General features: G+C 54.1%; 1 protein-coding gene across 10 annotated transcripts in view; it reads right to left on the bottom strand.

The window, feature by feature from the left end:
* Window positions 1-6,436: 6,436 nt before the first annotated feature.
* AOPEP (aminopeptidase O (putative)) overlaps window positions 6,437-18,449 on the bottom strand; it is a 346,305-nt gene continuing 334,292 nt past the window's right edge. Inside the window, exons 15-18 of one of the 10 annotated variants that reach the window (XR_007122243.1) lie at window positions 11,882-11,968; window positions 10,029-10,255; window positions 7,978-8,169; window positions 6,437-7,604 (exon numbers count right to left, since the gene is read on the bottom strand). Coding sequence is in view for 4 of the 10 variants with exons in the window: in XM_047699679.1 (XP_047555635.1) it covers window positions 10,094-10,255; window positions 11,882-11,968 (249 nt within the window). In the remaining 6 variants the exon portion in view is untranslated. Of the gene's footprint in view, window positions 8,170-9,959; window positions 10,256-11,881; window positions 11,969-14,618; window positions 14,784-18,449 lie in introns of those variants that run through there. The other 9 variants (XR_007122242.1, XR_007122241.1, XR_007122244.1 and 6 more) reach the window with 9 other exon arrangements.

The following is an 18,449-nucleotide window of genomic DNA, read 5'->3' as shown; positions in this document are numbered from 1 at the left end:
TTTACAAAGCCTCTAAGTTCTCGTAAGCCCTGGACATTTGAGCCAGCCCTACCAGAGTATCTGATCTGATGGGGCTTTAGTCTTCGCCCTGGTGAGCTCCTGGCAGCCCGGTGGTTCTCGTGTCTGGAGTGACCCCCCACTGACTGGGAGGGCTTTCATCAAGGGGAGAGCAGGTACTGGTTTGTTTACTGATTTTACTTTCTCCCCTTGCCCTTCCCCCCTTGATAAAGTCACTAACAAGGGGAGAAATGCTCCACAGGGGGAAACACAGGGAAGCAGGACTGTTCCCCAGACCGAAGGGACAGCTGTGCAGCCTCGCCGGCAGGCCCTGATCTTCAGCAGGGCACGAGCCGACCTCTTCAGAAGGGCTTGTGCATCATTGCATTCACTTCGCTGAGGAGGAAGGAGTCTCCTAAAGTGCAGATGGAGGGGGAATGCACAGTGGACGGGTCAGATGCCCTCCCTCCCCTCAACAGCCCAGGAAGCCAGGAGCCTTGTGCTCCCTCCACTCCTGAGCAAGCCCGCACCCAGCGGCCACAGGAGTCAGGGCAGAGAAACTCAGGAGCAGGCTGAGAAGGAGTTCGTAAATGCCACCTCCTCGTCCAGTTGCCTTGGACTGGGGGAAAGTGTGGACATGTGGGTTCTTTCAGTTTTTTGAAGTTCAAAGAAGTAGGGTTCGAGCTATAAACGGGATCTGGTGAGAATGCAGGGGAAGGCCCTGCAGGCAGCCGAGCCTTGTGCCACCGTTGGAGCGCTCAGAGCACGGAGGCCTGAGGCAACATCCAGCCCTGAGACTGAGACCCAGAGGCTGTCTGTGCCAGGCAGATGCCTCCAGCTCCCACCAGCAGAATAGCCACTGACGAGTGGCTTCACAAGGAGGACACCTAACGGTCCCAGACACAGAAAACCCGGAGAAGTGGCTAAGTCAGCCGCTCAACAACGGGGTTGGCTCTAGTGGAGTTCGGGCTTTTCTCTGCAAGTTCAAGAAAGCTGCTGAGTGGAGACGTGCCTGATGAGCCTCCAAGAAGGAAAAGGACATCCGGTTCTCCCGTCTCTCCCACCAGCCTGCACCAGACCTGCTCTTAGGTCATTGGCAGACCCAGCCACAGCAGAATGGGGCTGCTAAGACCATGGGCAGATTTATCAGGACACGGATGGGCTGTGAGCTTCAGGGCCTTCCACTCCCTGGCCCTTCACAGGCCCTGGGAGCGGCCCCAGCACCACACTCGTGATCATCTGTTTTTAGAGAGAATTTAACTGCCACTGGCAACGATGTCTCTGTGCACTCCTGCTGCCCCCCTCTCCATTGCAGTGTGGGGCTGGCCTTGTGCCCAGGGGACTCGGAGTTGGCTCAGCATCACTTCAGTGTCTAGTGAAGTCACTGTGAAGGGAAAGCTTCCAAAGACCGTCAGCGCCCCCAGGGGCTGTGGCCTAGCAGCAGTGTGGCCTGCGCCCTTGGGGGGCAGCCCCGAGGGGAGTGTGGGAAGTCCTTCCAAGACCTCAAGCTTGGGTCTGGGATGAACCTGATAGAGGTTTTCAGAGCCCTTCTAGAGCAGTAGAGATGGTTGAGTCCCATGAAACAGTCCAACCTCTCAGCAGGGAAAGGAAGAGGAGAGCCCTTGGCAGAAAGCATGTGGGCACGTGAGGCTGTTTCTCTGTGCGGCGCTAGAACCGTGTGGAGCAGGTAAGCCTGTGGCGGGGATCCTGCGCGCTGTGGGGGCGGGGAGCAGAATCCCTGGCCTCTCCCTGCTACCTACCAGCCAGAAGAGACCAGACTTTCTCCAGAATGTCTCAGGGAACCTCCCCGCCCACTCTCCAATTGAGAACCATTGCTCTAGCTGGTGGTTCATTATTTCTGGAAAGATGTCCTTATAGAAACACGGTTACAGAGATATAAATTAGGCTCAAGAGGATCCTAATAAGAAAACTAGATAATCTGATTCCAAAATTTATATGGAAAAATAAACACTGAGGAGCAGCCAGGACACTCACTTCTGCCTCCGTGGCCTGTTCTGCCAGGCCTAGGACAAGGGAAGACTCTTAGAGCCGGAAAGAACTTTCTGGAACATGGGACTCGGTACCACCCACGGCACTGGAACTGGGCCTCACAATGGTGGACCCATCGCCAAAGGCCGGCAGAAGGAGCGCCAAGAAGATTTAGGGAAACAGCGTGGCGTGCACCCTGCATTTCTGCTTCCAGACCAAGCCCAGAGGAGCCGCCAGGGTGGGGAGCCCTGCACCCACACCCCCCCGGCTGTGACAGTGGAAGTGGCGAGCAGCCAGAAGAGGCTGGGGAGATCCCCAGCAGTTCAGCCTGTCCCATCCCAGTCCTTGGGGCTGAGAAGCCAGAGGCCTGAACTCATGTTCTCTCCAACACGCTTCAGGAACCAGGTCAGTTTTCTGTGCACTGTCTGGAATAGATAGAAATATGTGATCAGAGAGGACTTTATCTGCATTTCTGCATTCTGCTTTGCATTTCTCACACACACACGCATACACGCACACTACACACACGTTTTTGGTGCGGTCACCAACCCTTTCCGAGCCCGGCTCCCGAGAGTGGGCTGCTCCGGCTTGTCTTTTCCTGAGGGCCCTGTTTGCCTCTGTGCCCTGCTCCGACCCCAGGGTGCCCGATGCCCGCCCACCATCCCAGCAGAAGGTTGGGGCCGGTCCTGGTCCTGGGAACTCCCGGTTTCCTTCCACCCCCAGTCTGGGCCAATGGCCTCCTCCCTCTTTTCACACCCTCTGGACTGGAACAGAAATGCCTTATTTGGCCGATCAATCTCCCAGACAGCACCAAAGGGTGGGAAAAGATCTATAAAACCCTGCCTGTGAATAGCCCCAATCCGTCTCTCCTCCTTTCCACCTTGTAAACCCCCAGGGCCCAGATGGGAAGGCCGAGGTCATTGTCCTCAGGACCATGGCCTGGGGGGCTAAGAGTTCATGCCTTCCCCACTGAGCTCAACCCCCCCCCCCCCGCACCCCCAGCACTGCCCTGGGAGGTCCAGACTGCCCTTTAACCCCCACCTCCCTGAAGCTTCAGCCACACAGGCTGTCTCTACCCACCCAGCCCTGACCTCCAGCTGAAGAGACTCCAGGAAGTCGAGGCTCTTGTCGGTATGGAGTCTTTGCCACAGCTGCGTCCTACACAGAGGGTCCCCGCCCCACTCTTTGCAGTCAGAGGCAGTTCAGCCCCAGGTGCCGTGGGGAGAGGACACTCCAAGGGACCATCCAACGCCAAAGCAGCTGCACACTGTCACCTGCCCGTGGCACCTGAAGCAGCCTCCCCCTGACTTCTCAGGAATGCAGTGGGATGGACCCTGCTGTTCCAGGCCACCAGCAGAGGCAGCAGAGGTGGTGTGTGGGGACGGGCTGCTCCCTCTCCAGTGAGGGTTGGCCCTGCTGAAGGGTTGGGCAGAGCCCCTCTTATGCCCCTCATTCTCCCACGCAGCCACTCAGTTACAGAACTATGAAGTGTTGGCCCAGAACACAGCTCTGATCATGTTGGCACGCCCTGTGTTCGGGCTTTACCAAGTGTCCACGCTGAACCAAGCAGGTCAGGGGAGGAAGACAGCATGCTCTGGAAACATCTGTCTGAGACCTTTCTTTTGGAGCTCTATTCTTCATTTTAAAAGGATGAAGATTAGGGACATAGTTTACTATTTCTGGTTCCTATACTTGGGGCACTGGGCTCTGCCTGCTACTGCGCCATGTCTGTACCTCATTTAGGATGGAGACTATTATTTCTATGTTTTGATTTGAAATTCTAGTAAAAATAAGTGCTTTGAAACCCTGTCATCCTAAAATAGAGGCCAAGAGGGAGAACTGAAACCTCTTCCCTTGTATTTCTCTCCCCTCGGCCTGGGCACCTGGCACTGTTTCTGCCCCGGCCACTGCCCAAAGCCCAGAGGCCAGGTGGTGGGAGCCGGACGGGCAGCAAGGGATCCTGGGGATGTCCCTTCACCCTCCCCTTTCTGAAGCTCAGCCCCTCAGCCCAACCGGGCAGCACAGTGGGGAGCACCCCGGGGACATCGGAGGCCTGGCCCCTCGCTCCCAGCAGTTGTGCTCCTGTCCCCAGGGCGACTTGCTCTTCAGAGACACAGGGTCCGCTCCCTAAGGGGTGGAGGAGCGCTTCCATTCTGGAGTCCTTGGCTCTGGGGACAGCTGACTGGCAGGTAAGCAATGAACTCCCTCAAAGGACAAGGCTGCTGCTGCTTGGTTTTTTTAATAAACCTGTTAACACCCCACCAGTTCTGTGCTAGGTGGCCTGGCTGGGGGGGTAGCAGGCTTGCTCAGTGGTCCCCATGTCCCAGGAAGGTCTCAGCGAGCCAGGGGTACCTCACAAGGAACAAGCCTGCTAAGGGATTAGTGCTAGCGGTGGGGGCCCCCAAACCATCCCTGTGAAATGCCGGGTTCCAGACAGCCAGGAAAGGCTGAGTGTGGTTCAGGGTCAGACTGACGTAACACCGAAGGGAGTGCTCTCACTGAGCCAAGGGACCTATGGTGACCGGTGGCCCCTCCTGTCCCGGGCCCTCTGTGGGGGGCACACCGTCTTTTTGGGAAGCAGGCTTATTGATTTCTCACGCTGCTTCTGGGGGGCAACTCAGCCCTCCATTTCTGCTTAACGTAAGGACGACAGCAGGGGGTTGGGGAACCGCTAAGGCCAGAAAGGCATTCTGGGGGAGCGGAGATCAGGACCTTTGCTACCCAGAAAGGTACAAGACTGCCAGGCAGACAGGTCTTTGTGCTGTCTCCATGATGATGTAACTGTGCCCTACTCCAGATGCCTCTTTCCCAAAGCAGGTGTCACCTGACCCTGGCCTCACCCAGGCCCATCCTTACAGTGAATCGGATTAGGAGTGCAGGCCTAACCTCAGCCCGCAGGATGACAGGTAAGCTGTCCCTGGGGAGCATAAGAGTGAACTGTCCAGGCCATGAGGAGCTGTCACAGGGAGGGACATCCTGAGCCATGTGGACCCACATTCACATCCTGTCACTTAACAGGGGACCTTGGGGATCTGTCTAGTTAAACCTGTCTGGGGGCACTTGGCGGGGGGTGGGGGGGGGCGGTCCTGCCATGGGAACCTGGGCCATGCAGCCTCCCTCCTTCACTGGCACACCCTGACCCTGGTCTCCACAATAGCCCATCTTCTGTCCCCAGGGTTCCTGGGCCCCCTGTATATTCTCCCGCCCGCTCCAAGGCCATTTGGGGAAGCTGCTCAGTGCTCCTGTGGAGAAAAGCAACCCGGGAGGGCAGTGGGCGAACTCCAATCCTCCTACACGGCCCGAGTGGTCCGCCACGGCTACCAGCGTAAAGCTGCTTTTCTGCAATCAGATGGCACATGGGGAAAACAGCACGCTCGTCCGAGCGTCTGCTCGCCGCTGGGCAGACAACCAGGGATCCCGCCGTGTGGGCCAGGCTCAGGCACAGCCCTTGGAGGAGCGGCTGAGGGCTGAGCTAGGAAAACCCACTCAGGATTCTGAGGAAACTCGGAGCATCCGCTCACCCCAACCCCGTTCCTGTGGGGGAAACCCCAGGCACAGGCAAGGACCCTGGTGCCCACAGGCCAAGCAGACAGACACCGCGTAGGACTCAGCCAAGGTAGTGACAGGGGCGTTAGTTCAGGTGAGCCCCCCCCCCCCCTCGCCCCGGAACGGGCCACCACCTACCTACCACCGGTAACTCCTTGACTTGGGATCACGCGAGCAAGGGAATTCGTGGTTTCTGTGTAAAATCCCATGCATGGGATGGGTGGTTCAGCCCTGCCTCAGTGGCTTCTAGAAAAACAAGCATCACCTAACCACTGGGCCGACTGGTTGCTCACAGCCACATGGACATACCCAGCAGCTGTGTGCACGTGGGCAGGTGCGGCCTGTGCCCCCCCGTCCCTTCCTGCCCCACTTGGCAGGGCCAGACACGCTCACGCAGACCATTTATTCCAAGTCTGCAGAGGAAGCAGCGTTCTTCTATTCAGATTCAAAAATCAAAATGATTCCTGCGCCACTGCGGTATACAAAGCACATGCGGAGCACATGAGGCCATCGAAGAGCAGCCCCCCAGGAAACCTTATAGAAGAACAGTAACCATTAAAGAATTCTGAAGACCAAGAGCTTCTGATGAAGAAATGTGTTAAAGCCATGCTTCCTCCCACAGGCCAGATGCAGAGCGGGGTCCCGCACACGGCCGGGGAGCCGGGCTTGGGGCCACCATCTCCGGACTGTGGCTGCACGGTGGTGCCGCAGCTTGGTTTCCAGGCACACGCGGGAAAGGTGCCAGCAGCAGGGTCTCCCGCAGCCGCCCCGGGACAGCGACCCCCCAGGACAGTGATGAGGTGGTGAGTGGGTAGGAGGGGGATGGGACCAGCTTGCAAAGAATACCCCTTGGGTGACACCGTTTCTCACTTTAAGAACCATTAAATTCAGAAGCACACAGGAATACAAAAAGAATACTCCATTAGGTTTTATTTTGATGATGTCCTGGATTCTTACCCTGCCCTTTTACACCAAGAGTATTAACATTTTGGAAGAATCTCAACAGATCTATCAAAATAATCTTGCAGAATCTTTCTGAAATGATCTAGAGAATTATCATCATTGGTCCCAGGATACAGAAACTGTGACCTCCGAGAATTCTGGAAATCTCCAGGTCGGCCACATGCTGAGGGGATCCATGCGAAATGACCAGCAGCTTTCCCAGTGTGTCTCAGACAGCTCTCAGCATCTGTGAAAGTGCCTTCACCTCATGGAAGGGAGCCAACGCAGATTCAGTATCTTGAGGTGGCAAGTTCAGGGCAAGGGACGAAGGCACCACGTGGCCCGTGAGCTCCAGGGAGAGCAGCCTCCGGAAAGAGAAGCACCAAGGCGTGGATGCTGCTGGCTGATGGCTTTAGCAGCCCCGTTACCCTCTCTTTGATGTCCAGGGTCAACGCGATCCTGGTTCCACCAGGGCTAGGCGTAGATGCATGAAAAAGAATCTCACTGTGATCTTTCCTGCAAAGGAAACACCAATAAAATTTACTGCCTGGTAACAACGAAGGAATTCTTGTAAACCTGTACCTCTGCATGCCTCTGCTCTCCGCTCCGGAGAGGACCCTGGGGGAGGAGAGACGAGACCGGCTGCACCTCACGACCCCACCAATGGGGTGCCAGCGGCCGTACTCCAGCCTTCATTCCACCACACAGCTCAGGCCCCTTCACTCCACCTGCTTCCACAGCCTGAACTCCGCACCACAAAGAGGCGGCCCTGCCCGCGTCCTGCGCAGCACTAACTGCATTCTGCCTCTAGGAGTGGAAGCTCATCCCCGGAGTCCACTCAGTGCTAGGACTCCACCAGCATCCGCACCCCGGGGCCACATACAGACGGGCGCCGCCGTCGCCACCAACGACGCGAGGTCTTCGTGTGAGCGCGGTTCCAGCTCCGGAGCCTCTGGGCACTTACAAACAGGAAGGCTTTTTGCTCGAGGGCTCGACTCCTGTTCCTGCTGAACTGAGCCAGTGTGTAAAATGAGAACTGATATCAGCTCAGTAGGCACCGGAGGGCGGGTCCAATCGGCAGCCCGGGAAGCAGTGCCCCAGCTGGGGGCGCGGCACCGTCTTGCAGGGGGCTGTGGACACAAAACAGAGGTTACCGTGCTCGGGGAAACTGAAACCAGGGGCCGCCTTGGAAAGCACCAGCCCTACTCACATGCAACCAACTGCTGACATAGTTTTAACTGGACTTTTTGGTGATGCATTTGGCTTTAGTTTTTATAGAAGAATTTATGCAGCTTTCAACACATTTGACTTTTCAGACAGATGTCTAACTAGTTGACTTATATTTCCACAGACTTCTGGTACATTCGTGCATTCACGACAGGAGAAAGTGCATCCTCAGAGCCGAGCGGGTCTCGCATCCTCCAGAATCGCGCCTGGCACCGAGCAGGCCACTCAGGGGCGGCCTCTGCCCCAGCAGCTCCAACTTAACTGTCCCCATCTCACCTTCTCTTCAGGTGCAGAACTTAGCCACTGTGAACAAAGCGGAAACCAGTCACTGTTCACCAATCAGCTAAGCTCTGCACCTCGGCAGAGAGGTCGTCGGCTGGGCATAAGGAACAGGCTGCCGAGCATCTTCCACGGCTGTTGCTTCTTCTGTTTCCGGAGAAGAGCTACAAGTTGCATCTGTTCTCCGAACTGCAGAGAGAGAGAACTATGGCTTCTGGAGGAGCAGCCAAGGTCATGGTTGCGTGGTAATCCCTGGCAATGTGATTTTAATCTTAAGTCACAAATCAGCATGCCAGGAACCCAAGCAGCCAGAGCACTCGGAGCAGCACCGTGCCTGCTCACAGCCCACACTGCACGCGCCGCCTTCCGCCCACGCCGGGCGCCGCCGTCCACCCGCTAGCTACTGCGTGGCCTTGACTTTGGCTTGCTGGGCGTTTTACCTGGTGTCCTAGAGGCTTAGCCGACAGCACAAGGACTCAGAAGCAACCACACACACACCCATGCAGCTTCAGAACATGAAATGAAAAATGCAACCACCAGCTGCCCCCATGTGCTTCGCCACTTCCACCCAGGGGCCCGGGTTCTCAGCGAGTGGGGCTGGGGAGTCTCCTGCTTGAAGGGGCTATGGAGAAGGGGTGTGCACGTGACCCTGCATTCATCCACAAGGGGCAGGGACAGAAGGGAGCAGACTTGTGACCAGGGCTACCCTGAAAACTCACAATGGCTCCCCACCAGCTGCAGCAAGGGGATGGCGGGGGGAACCACCCCACTGTATGCACAGTCTTCAAGAAACCCAAACTCTCCATGAAATAAAAGTCTAAGAGAAATAGATTTATACTACGGCTACACAAGGGTGGCGGCAGGAAAGGCTGTATTTTCCGCTGGCCCGGCTCGGCCCAGGATGCGCTGCCACCGTGGGGACAGTGTGGGGAGAAGGACTGCACACAGCTGTTTCACTACAAGATGTACAATCGTAGAAAATACTCCCAACTATTTCCTTTTCCTGGCAAACATGGTTCCTGGACTCTTCTGGAAGAACAGGATCATACTTTTCAGAACCCTTTTTTCTTCTTAGTACCAAGAGTTCTTTCAAATAAGATACTTCAACATGTTAGAAATCGTTTTGTTAACAGCAAAACATCAGAAGCACTGAAAATCTGACAACAGGTTTAGAATATCTACATAAAATATTAAATAACCATTAAGAATTCTACATGTAGAGAAGCTGTATAAACATCAAAAATGCTTGAGATTTGATGTGAAGTTAAAAAAGATGTCCGCTTTGGCCCTATTCTATCACATAAAAGCCTGAAGAACAGCTGAGAAGACAACAGAAGCCACGGCGGCCGTCACCAGCTTGGGCTCACAACCCCACGTTCCACCTAAAGCTGCCCAGACCACTGGGATGACTTTTAAAATGCAGAAACCTAGTTAAAAATGAACTTCTAGGATGTAAATCTAACAGGTCAATTCCAAGCAGTATTAATCAGAAGCAGTTTGAATACTTTAGTAGGACTCCCGCTCCCGTGCAGACCAGAGAGAAATTCTGCTCCAATGCAAGGGCAGACATAAGCCAGGCACGGAGCTGCCCAGAGGCGCACTGTGGCGGGAGGCCCCTCAAGTTCTGCAGCCGGGGGCCGGATATGGGGGGCCGGACACTGCACCTGCACAGAGCTGAGTGCTCAGCATAACGGGAACCTGCGCCCGTGTGAGCCCTCACCTGGATGACTGCGTTAGTCCTTCCACTGGCCTCCCCAGCCCACCACCTACACCTACTCCAAGTGCTCTCCCGTGTTTTTGTCCCGATAAGTAACAAAACTCCAACCTGCCCAAACTGCGCCAAGGAGAGCTACTCTGCCAGGGTGGCAGCCTCTGCTTCCAGGCCGGCTCTGGCCAGACCGGCCTCGTGCTGCCCGCACTCCCAGGCCACTGGTCACGAGGCAAGAGCAGAGGACCATGGCTCCGCGTCTCCTTATCACCTCATGTGGCTCCGACGCGGAATCTCTGGTTAGAGCTGAGCAGCGGAGGAAGGGAAGGGAGAGAATCACCTCTTCAGAGTAACATCTCGGCCACCACCTCGGCTGAGGATCTGTCCATCTGCTCCTTGGTCAGCTCAAAGCACCGGCGGGCGACCTGCTGCTGCCTGGCATCCTCGCCCAGCATCAGCTCCCCATAGAGGTACACGCCCATGGCCTGCAGGGCGCAGAGGCACAGCGAGGAAGGGAGAGAAATGACATGTCCACACGTACACAGTCCGTGCTGCTTGTGCGCCCACCTGGAAATTACAAAGACCCTCGAAAGACGAGACAGCTGACCAGCTGTACTTCTGCGACCTACAGTTTTCCATCCCTTCTCTCTTGTTCACACTGACCCCCCCCCGCCCCGCAGAATCCTTAGCTATCCGTTCCATCAGCGGAACCTTGGTGACCTAACCATTTCTCCATGGATGACTGTGTCGGAAACATGAGGACAGGCAGGTAGGTCCCCACAACGCCTGCCACAAAAACCCGCACGGCTGCAAGCAGCCCCCGAGGCACCGTGCACCTGCCACACGGTCACAGGCCTTCCTCCCAGGAGAGCGTCCTGAGCCGCAGCTGGGGAACAAACACCAGCACGTAACACGCGCCATGGGAGGGAGAACCGTCCCACCGCCCGGGAAAAAGTGCCCGCTCCCTCAGCCCGGCCCGTCCAAGCCCCTCAGCCGCCCCTGCCCAGGCAGCAAACACTACCCCTGCATTTCTCCTGCAGTTTGGAAAAGGGCCAGTTAGATCCTGGAAGACCACAAGAACCCTTTGGTTCTGCCTCTTCGCTCGTTCTAAGCAGTTATGCCATGGATTGCATTCTGCTGGAGCAAATTAAAAAAAGATGAAGTTTTCATCGCAAGATAAAAACTTGGTAGTCCAGGGCTCAAAAATTCTTCCCTGAAAAAGCTGAGTTTGGCAATCCTTATTCGGCAAAGGTGTTGGCTCTAAAACAGCAGTTTCCGTTTCAGAAGAAACCTTAAGTCGCTTCTTACATTTTGTCCCTGTTTGTGTTTCTAAACACCTCTGCTCCAACTGTGCAAATGTGACATTTCTTCTGCTACAAAGTCATGTATTTTTCTTTGTGGGAAGAACGAGCCCTTCCCTGCTGGCTGCCCCCCCATACCCGGGCCCTCTCAAAAGTCCCTTTGTTTGCCCCACCGCCACCGAAGCATGGCTCCATTCTGTCAGCCCACAGTGCCCGGCGCAAAGCTCGCTCGGTGCCACACAACGGTCACACTAACAGCAAGGAGCTGGAGGCCGCCTTCCAAAAGCTGACAGAATCCGTGGCGTGCACACCACCACCCACAGCCATGCTGGTGCAGAGGGGGCAAGGGAGGCACCCCCAAACATGTTCGTGCGCCTTAGTGCTTCCTGCGGGCTCCTGGGAAGGTGACCACCTTCCCCTGCAAATAGTGAGGAAAGTTCTTGCAGGAAGGACACTGGAAATGGGCGTGGCAGGGCGTGGCTGGCGCAGGTACACAGCAGACTGTCCTGGGTGTTTGGGGCTCCCCCTGACTAGCCCCATTCTGCAGACACGGACACACAGGGGGACAGCTAAGCCGCGGCCTGGCTCGAGACCTGGTGATGCTGTGAGGTCTGCATGTGCATCACGTGGTAAGGACAGTGGCCCACAGCCACGTCAAACCAATGTGGCTTCTAAGGGTGTGATTCATGCTTTAAAGGGACACCGAGAGAGGGGAAAATCAGCTCCAAAATGTGTTAGAGAAGCTCCTACCTAGTCCTTAAAGATCTTTGGAAAATGTTTAAATATTTGTTATGCAAGAAAAGTTCCCAACTTGGGTCCCTGTGCGAGTGAGTGCAGGGAACAATCGGGACAGCATTAAAGGAATTCCCAACTGCTGAAAAAGGAAACTTACCTGATCCTCCTGGAGGAACCTCTCCACATCTTTGTAGGCTTTTGTATATTTGTGCTTAACAATGAGTTCACACCATCGATGGCGAACCTTAAGGAAGGAGAGAAAGTTCAGTAAGCAACAAACCGGGGCTTTCCTCAGCCTGTCTTAACGACAGAATTTGTAGTAGCAAAAGTTACTCTCTCAACTGTATTAATGTTGCTGACATGTTGTTGTAAATTTTTAGTTTAATTTCATGTACAAAGAAAGGAACCATGTTTCTCACTGGCCTGCTGTCAACGTTAGGGGAAGAAGGGACATGGTTCAGTTAGGTGATCTGATGTTTTTAAAACACAATTCTGCAAGACACCAAGATGTAACCGGGCAAGAGATAACCAGGCAGTGAAGCACCCAGCCCAGACAGCCCAGCTCTGGCTGCAACACGCAGTCAACAGATATTCTCTTCAAAACCACAGCTAGCTTCATTTCCAGCGATGACCAATTCGGTTCAACACTGCTGATCATGACAATAAACACAAGGAAAGCAGGAAGCCATGGTCCTCCACATTGCTGAGGAGACACACAGCACGCCCCTGCAGTCCGTGGGGCGGGCGCACGTGGGGCCAGGAAAGAGCAGGGCACCTGCTGCAAGCAGTATCCCCCAAGGCATGCCCGCGGAGTGCCACACGTCTACACAGCCTGCCGCGAGCAGCCCAGCTGACTGTGGGGGCCATTCAGTCCAGATCCACCTGATTCAAGGTTTCCCAGAATGAATTTGCCAGGAAACCCAGCCCCCTCCAGACATTATGGGAGTCTGGTCCCAGCACTAGTGGCCTCTGCTGGTAGAGGCAGAGCCCCAGCATCTCCTGGCACTTCTGGCACATTCTTTAGGTGGAAAGTCTACCTGAATTTGGTTTTCAGAATCCAGTTGCAGGCCCAGGTCCACTGCCCCAAGTCCTCCCAATTATACACAGCGAACAGTCCACCACTTTCTATTCCTCAACATCAGCCCTCCACGGAAGTGATGACAAGCATCGAAAAAGCTTCCTTCCTTCCCTCTTTGTTTTTACTGCCTTTGAAGGAGGGAGACCCTGCATAGTAATCCATCTGTGGTAATGGGATAATGTAAGCAATTTCAACATTGTGGCTGGGCCCCTGTAAATTATATCATTACCCACTGCTGGCCAGATCTCTCCTTTAATGTACTATAAACAGGTACACAAAAGACATGTCGAAATGAAGAAACAAGTCTTCGGGGAAGAACCCTTCCCTTGGGGTACAGTATACCCCAAGACTGGGTGTTAACTCCGGGGTTCTGGTGGGGCTGCCCTTTGCTTGTGGGCAGCAAGCCCTTTGAACTTCTAAGGACAGGATGCCAGGACGCCAACGATCTTTACATCCACGAAGGAATTTCAGAGGCGCATGGAAATGAGCTAATAGCCTCTGAGCATCACAACAAACGGGAAGAGCCTGGACTGGATGGGTCTTGGCAATCTTTCCATCTTCCACAAGTTGTTCTTTCCTACACAGCCAACGGAAGTGAACAGACCATAAAAGGGAAAGGGCAGCCCTAAAATATTCTCACAGAAAAGACAAGTGAACGGAGCTCTGAGAAGCCAATTCGTCACACTACACCAATCAGAACCACAGACCCCCACACTCGCGAGCCCCAGAAAGCACCCAACCAAGTCCCACTGGACACCCTTTCGCGGTCTTCTCCAGTCACAGTCCTCACTGCAGCACCCTGTGAGCTTGCGGAAAATGGGGGCGAGCTCGGCAAGGGCAGGAGAAGGACCCCGGCAAGAACCACCCTGCAGGACAGACCGCGGCTCTGCCCCCACCCAGAGCCCTCAGGAAAGAGCATCCCTTTCCACCCTTGCACATGGGTGCTCGCCTCTCCCTGATGCACATGGACGGGAATAACAACGCCTAAATGGGGGCCTATTTCATGGCAGAATAAGGCCTCCAGGCAAGCAGGAGGTGGGGCGGTCCCATCGCAAGGGGGTGAAGGTCCAGGAGGCCCAAGCGAAAGGCTCTTCGACACCAACATGAAGCCAGCACTTTCACTTCTTACTGTTAAAAATAGTTTACTGTCACAATTAATAAGAGATCTAGTCTTCTGACCCCCGAAAGCCAACATGGCATCCAGGAAGCACAGTCCGGCATCCCCTCCCCTAGAAGAGCAAAAAAAACCAATGAGTCTTTTCTTTACAGAAGAGCTCAGTGCATTTCAATATTTCAGTGACAGGATGTTTAAAAGACATCACAGAGATGCTGCGTGAGGCTGAGGGACTGATGGATATTTCTTGCTCACACACAGGGCTTTTACCTCTCTTTCTACTTTTTTCACAAAGAAAACCCTCATTTTTTTAGCTCCTAAACTCCAGGACCCAATCCACATGGCCACTTGTCACCATACATAATGGGGGGGGGGGGGGGTCTTCCCAAAAAACTGGCAGCAAAATGACATTTGTCTCTTTTTCCCAGCAATATTTCAAAAGTGGTACTGAGAATATTCCCTCTCCAAATCCCCGAAAAACCTGAATAATCTTTGACAGAGGCCGTCACATAGGTGTCTCACACTCCTTTCCCCACTGAAACTAGAGAGAGTGAGGCTCTCTGTGCTGGGGGGCCAGGGAATTTGGGGCAGGCCTCTGAGGAGAAAAGTGGTCCATCCTGTATGTCCGCTCTTCCTCATTTTCTATTTAGTTAATTAAATAATGGGGTAGTGGTTACCCTGTAATTTCCGCAGTGAGCTCACCGAGCATGGTGCACGCACCGGACAGCGCCTGCGCCTCGCATGCCGCCACAGCCTCTGTGGCTCCCGGGTCCCGCGCTCGCCTGAGTTTCAGTGTTGCAGGAGCTCACACAGGCCAACATGGATCAAATCACACTTTAAAGATCCACGTTTTATTGTAGTTCAGTTCTGTCAAGAGTTGAAAACATTGAATGACCCTCTGAACTAGGACTCAAATTCACCTCACTCCAACTTCGTGCCGGGAAATCATCAAGAAGCGCCTAGGCAGCCAACACCCTAGTCCCAAAGCCCATCAGTGTGGTCAGCTGGACAGCGAAGAGGTGAGGCAGCACTGGGGAGGGAGGAAAAGAGGGGAGCAGAAGAACCAGAACCCAATGAGGATGAGAAAAGGGGCATATTTCAGAAGTGAAGAGAGGCAGAGCTGCCTCAAGTGACAGAGAGCATAGTCCCAGGTCCACACCCTCCTCCATCCTGCTGCTCTGCCAGTGTGCACATGGCAGGGCGCTGGAGGCCTCTCCCTGCGGCACCTTCGGTGTGGGTCCCAGCCCCGCCTCCCCTACCCATGCTGTTCAAGGGACAAGCATGTGCCCCCTGCCATGGCCACTTGAGGGGCTCCTCGCACACACAAACCATTTGGCAAAGCGTGCGGCACACGACTGAGTTACATTGATAAAGAGAATTTAGGGGTCATTAGGTCCCACCAGCGGACATACAGACATGCACATACAGGTGTGCGCCCATATATCCTCAGTCCAGCAAAAGCTAGTTTGAGAATCTGCTTTTCAGAGTTCTGCTCAAGGGATATGCACAGCAGAAAAACAATGTGGGTGCTGCCCTCTATGCTGTAAATATGCACCACTGGGAATGCATTCCAGAAGCTTCCAGGTTTCCAAAGTCTCCATGAACAAAGGGTGTTAAGTACACAGACATTAATGTTCTCCCTGGGGTGCCCACCACCACACTGGTTCTTGGGGGTTGGGTGCAGATGGGCAGGTCTTAGAACGGAGGTGGGTAGGTGTGCAGAAGTGGATTCATGTGGAACCTACTTCTGGTGGCAGAGAATGAAAACCCTCCAGTAATCCACATAACTGCTCCAGGCTGGTGGCTCCCCGACTCACAGCAGGAACTCCCCCAGGAAGATGGGCTGTGTGGGAAGCAACAGGCCTGAGCCCTGGGAGGCCTGAGCCCCTGGGAGGCCTGGCAGACTTGTGGGCCTGGGTATCCAAAAGGTATCCTGCATCTGACACGTATACCTGTGGATACACATGCACACACGCAGAATCCTTTCCCTCACTCTGGTATTTTCTTTTTCTTTATGCTGGTTAACGATCTACTCAATTGATTTCATGACCCACCATGCCTTGAGCCACAGGGCCCAAGGCCCCAGGCCGGAGGTCTGCCACTCAGCCCCAGCAGCACGGCCCTGCTCCCCAGGGTGGGTAAGAAGAGCGTGGCTCCTGTGGAGACGGACTGAGGTTGCCCATGGCGGGCGCAGCTAAGAGTCCCATATAGTGAGTGCTTGTCATCTTAGCAGAAGTGGTATATTTCTGGCTTTTTCACTTCACAAGTTCTGTTATTTATTGAGTTTATAAAACCTTCGGAATATCATCTGAAGGAAGTACTGTTAACTGGTGAAATGACAGAGCAAGGTGCCTGTCAGATGGCTGCTGGTCCAGAAGGTGGCCTGGAAGCTGTGTGAGGCAGCCTGCGAGGGAAGGTGCAGACAGGGCTGGGCTCTCGGGTGGAGAGGGGGTGAGGGGCACGAGGTCCCCAGGCCTGTGGGCCCCTGCTCTGCCTACCCGGCAACTGGTTTCAGGAGTCTGAGATTCCCTGTGGGAGGAGCAGCAAGGGTGCCACCAGAGAGGGGCGGAGAGGCCTGGGGGCCAGGGGCCAGGCACCTGGGAATTTCCCAAACCACCTGTGGAGACAGAACACTCAGCTCAGCCATGCCTCAGCCCCAGCCCCATGGCGTTTCTGCCACTTCAAGGAAGTCCTTACTACCCAAAGGCTCAGCTAGGCTGAACTAACTCTGGCCCGCTCCCCTCACTTCCAGTGGTGCTCAAAAAATGGGACCTGCCTCATAGGGGTCATTTGTATTCCCAGTCCATGTCTCAGATTCAAGAGGACAAGTCCCATGACCCAACGGGGCCTCTGTGTGATACGACCCTAACCTTCATCAGGACATGCCGGGGCTCCCCCTTACTTAGTTGTTCTCTCCCGGAAACAGAAGAGAGACTGCTGAAGAATAAGTCCACTCCCCACCCCAATGTCTTTTCAACCTGAGAATTTTCATGTATCCAGAACCAGTTTCCTACCAAACTCTGGAACAAGAGTTGGGAAATTTTCTCAGTCAAGGGCCAGACAGTCAGTGTTTCTGGCTTTTTGCTGCCCATCTGCCACTGTACTGCCAAAGCAGCCTAGACGTCTACAAGTAGGTGGGCATAGCTATCTTCAGATAAAAGTTTATTTATCTGGGTGGGCGGGGCTGGCCTGGCTATACTTTGCTGACCCCCTGCTTAGTAGGGCGGAAGTCTACCCCCCAGGTCCCCGAGTGAGGCGAGGTGAAGGGGTGCTGGTAAACATTCAAGCCCCAAAGCTATCTGCATGAGGTCATAGAACACAGAGCTGGGAGGTCCTTGTGAGCTGGCTCAGGCCTCCTTCAGCCCCTGGTCCTGCCGGGAAATCTAGCACATTCCTGAATGTGGGGCCTCTGAGTCCTTTTCTCACTGTGGGTTAAATTTTTTCAGAAACAGAGTGACTCTTGAGCCAGTGGGCCCAGCACAAATGCGTATAGAAGGCATCATGCATGGGCAGGTGACCTGACATCACGGAAATGCAGTCTTTGGGAAGAGTGACCCCCTACACCAGCTCACTCCTAGTCTCCCCACATTGTTGGAGCTTCCCTCTGAATCACCACACCCCAGATCCCATGCTTAGTAACACCTCACAATTCTTAAGGCTGTTTTATAGCTTTTACCTCAAGTTTCTTCTTTTTTCCCTCAATTTTTATGTTTTCCATGAAGCTATTTCAAAGAAATAAAACATTCTTTATGGGAATGCTCCCCATAAGTTGCTTGTTAACTAACAGACTAGTTTTCCAAAGTGGTTTTCAAACTTTTCTTGAACATAATTCTTCTAACTTTCAGTAAAAGTGAACTCTGAAACCTTCTAAAGACAAATTAGAGAAAATAATGTTAGCGGTTCTTCAAGCAGTTTAAAAACCTCGTCGGGTAGGAAACACCTCTAAAATAAACCATAAACTTGCAGGGCCCTGGGTTCCTCAGAGCTGGAGTTTGAAAACCAGTGACTCAGAATTGTTGTGCCTGAAGAATAAGTGGATTCACAAAGGCTGAGCAGACACTGCTGCAGACGTAAAAACGAGAGTTCAGTTCTGGGGGCGCCTGGGTGGCTCAGTCGTTAAGCGTCTGCCTTTGGCTCAGGTCATGACCCCAGAGTCCTGGGATCGCCCCGCATCGGGCTCGCTGCTCAGCGGGGAGCCTGCTTCTCTCTCTCCCACTCCCCTTGCTTGTGTTCCCTCTCTGTGTCTCTCTGTCAAATAAATCAATAAAATCTTTAAAAAAAAAAAAAAAAATTAGTTCTGGTAACTCAGCTAATGCCCCCAGGCTTGGTTCTTCTCGCCATGAGCCGCCCCCACCACACACAAGAGCACAGGTCAGAGAGAGGAAATCAGCCACGCTGCTTCTGTCACTGTCGTTCTGGAGCCAGGGTTTGGTCTGGTGCACATCAGTGTCCAAGCCTGAAAAAGCAGCTGTGGCTCCTGGAGGGAACTGCTTCCCTTGCTTTATCTTCAAATGTTGATGATCTTCACAGCAG

This window comes from Lutra lutra, chromosome 13, assembly GCF_902655055.1.
Source record: "Lutra lutra chromosome 13, mLutLut1.2, whole genome shotgun sequence".
NCBI classification, from domain to species: Eukaryota; Metazoa; Chordata; class Mammalia; order Carnivora; family Mustelidae; genus Lutra; species Lutra lutra.
This window is presented reverse-complemented; position numbering and strand designations above follow the sequence as displayed.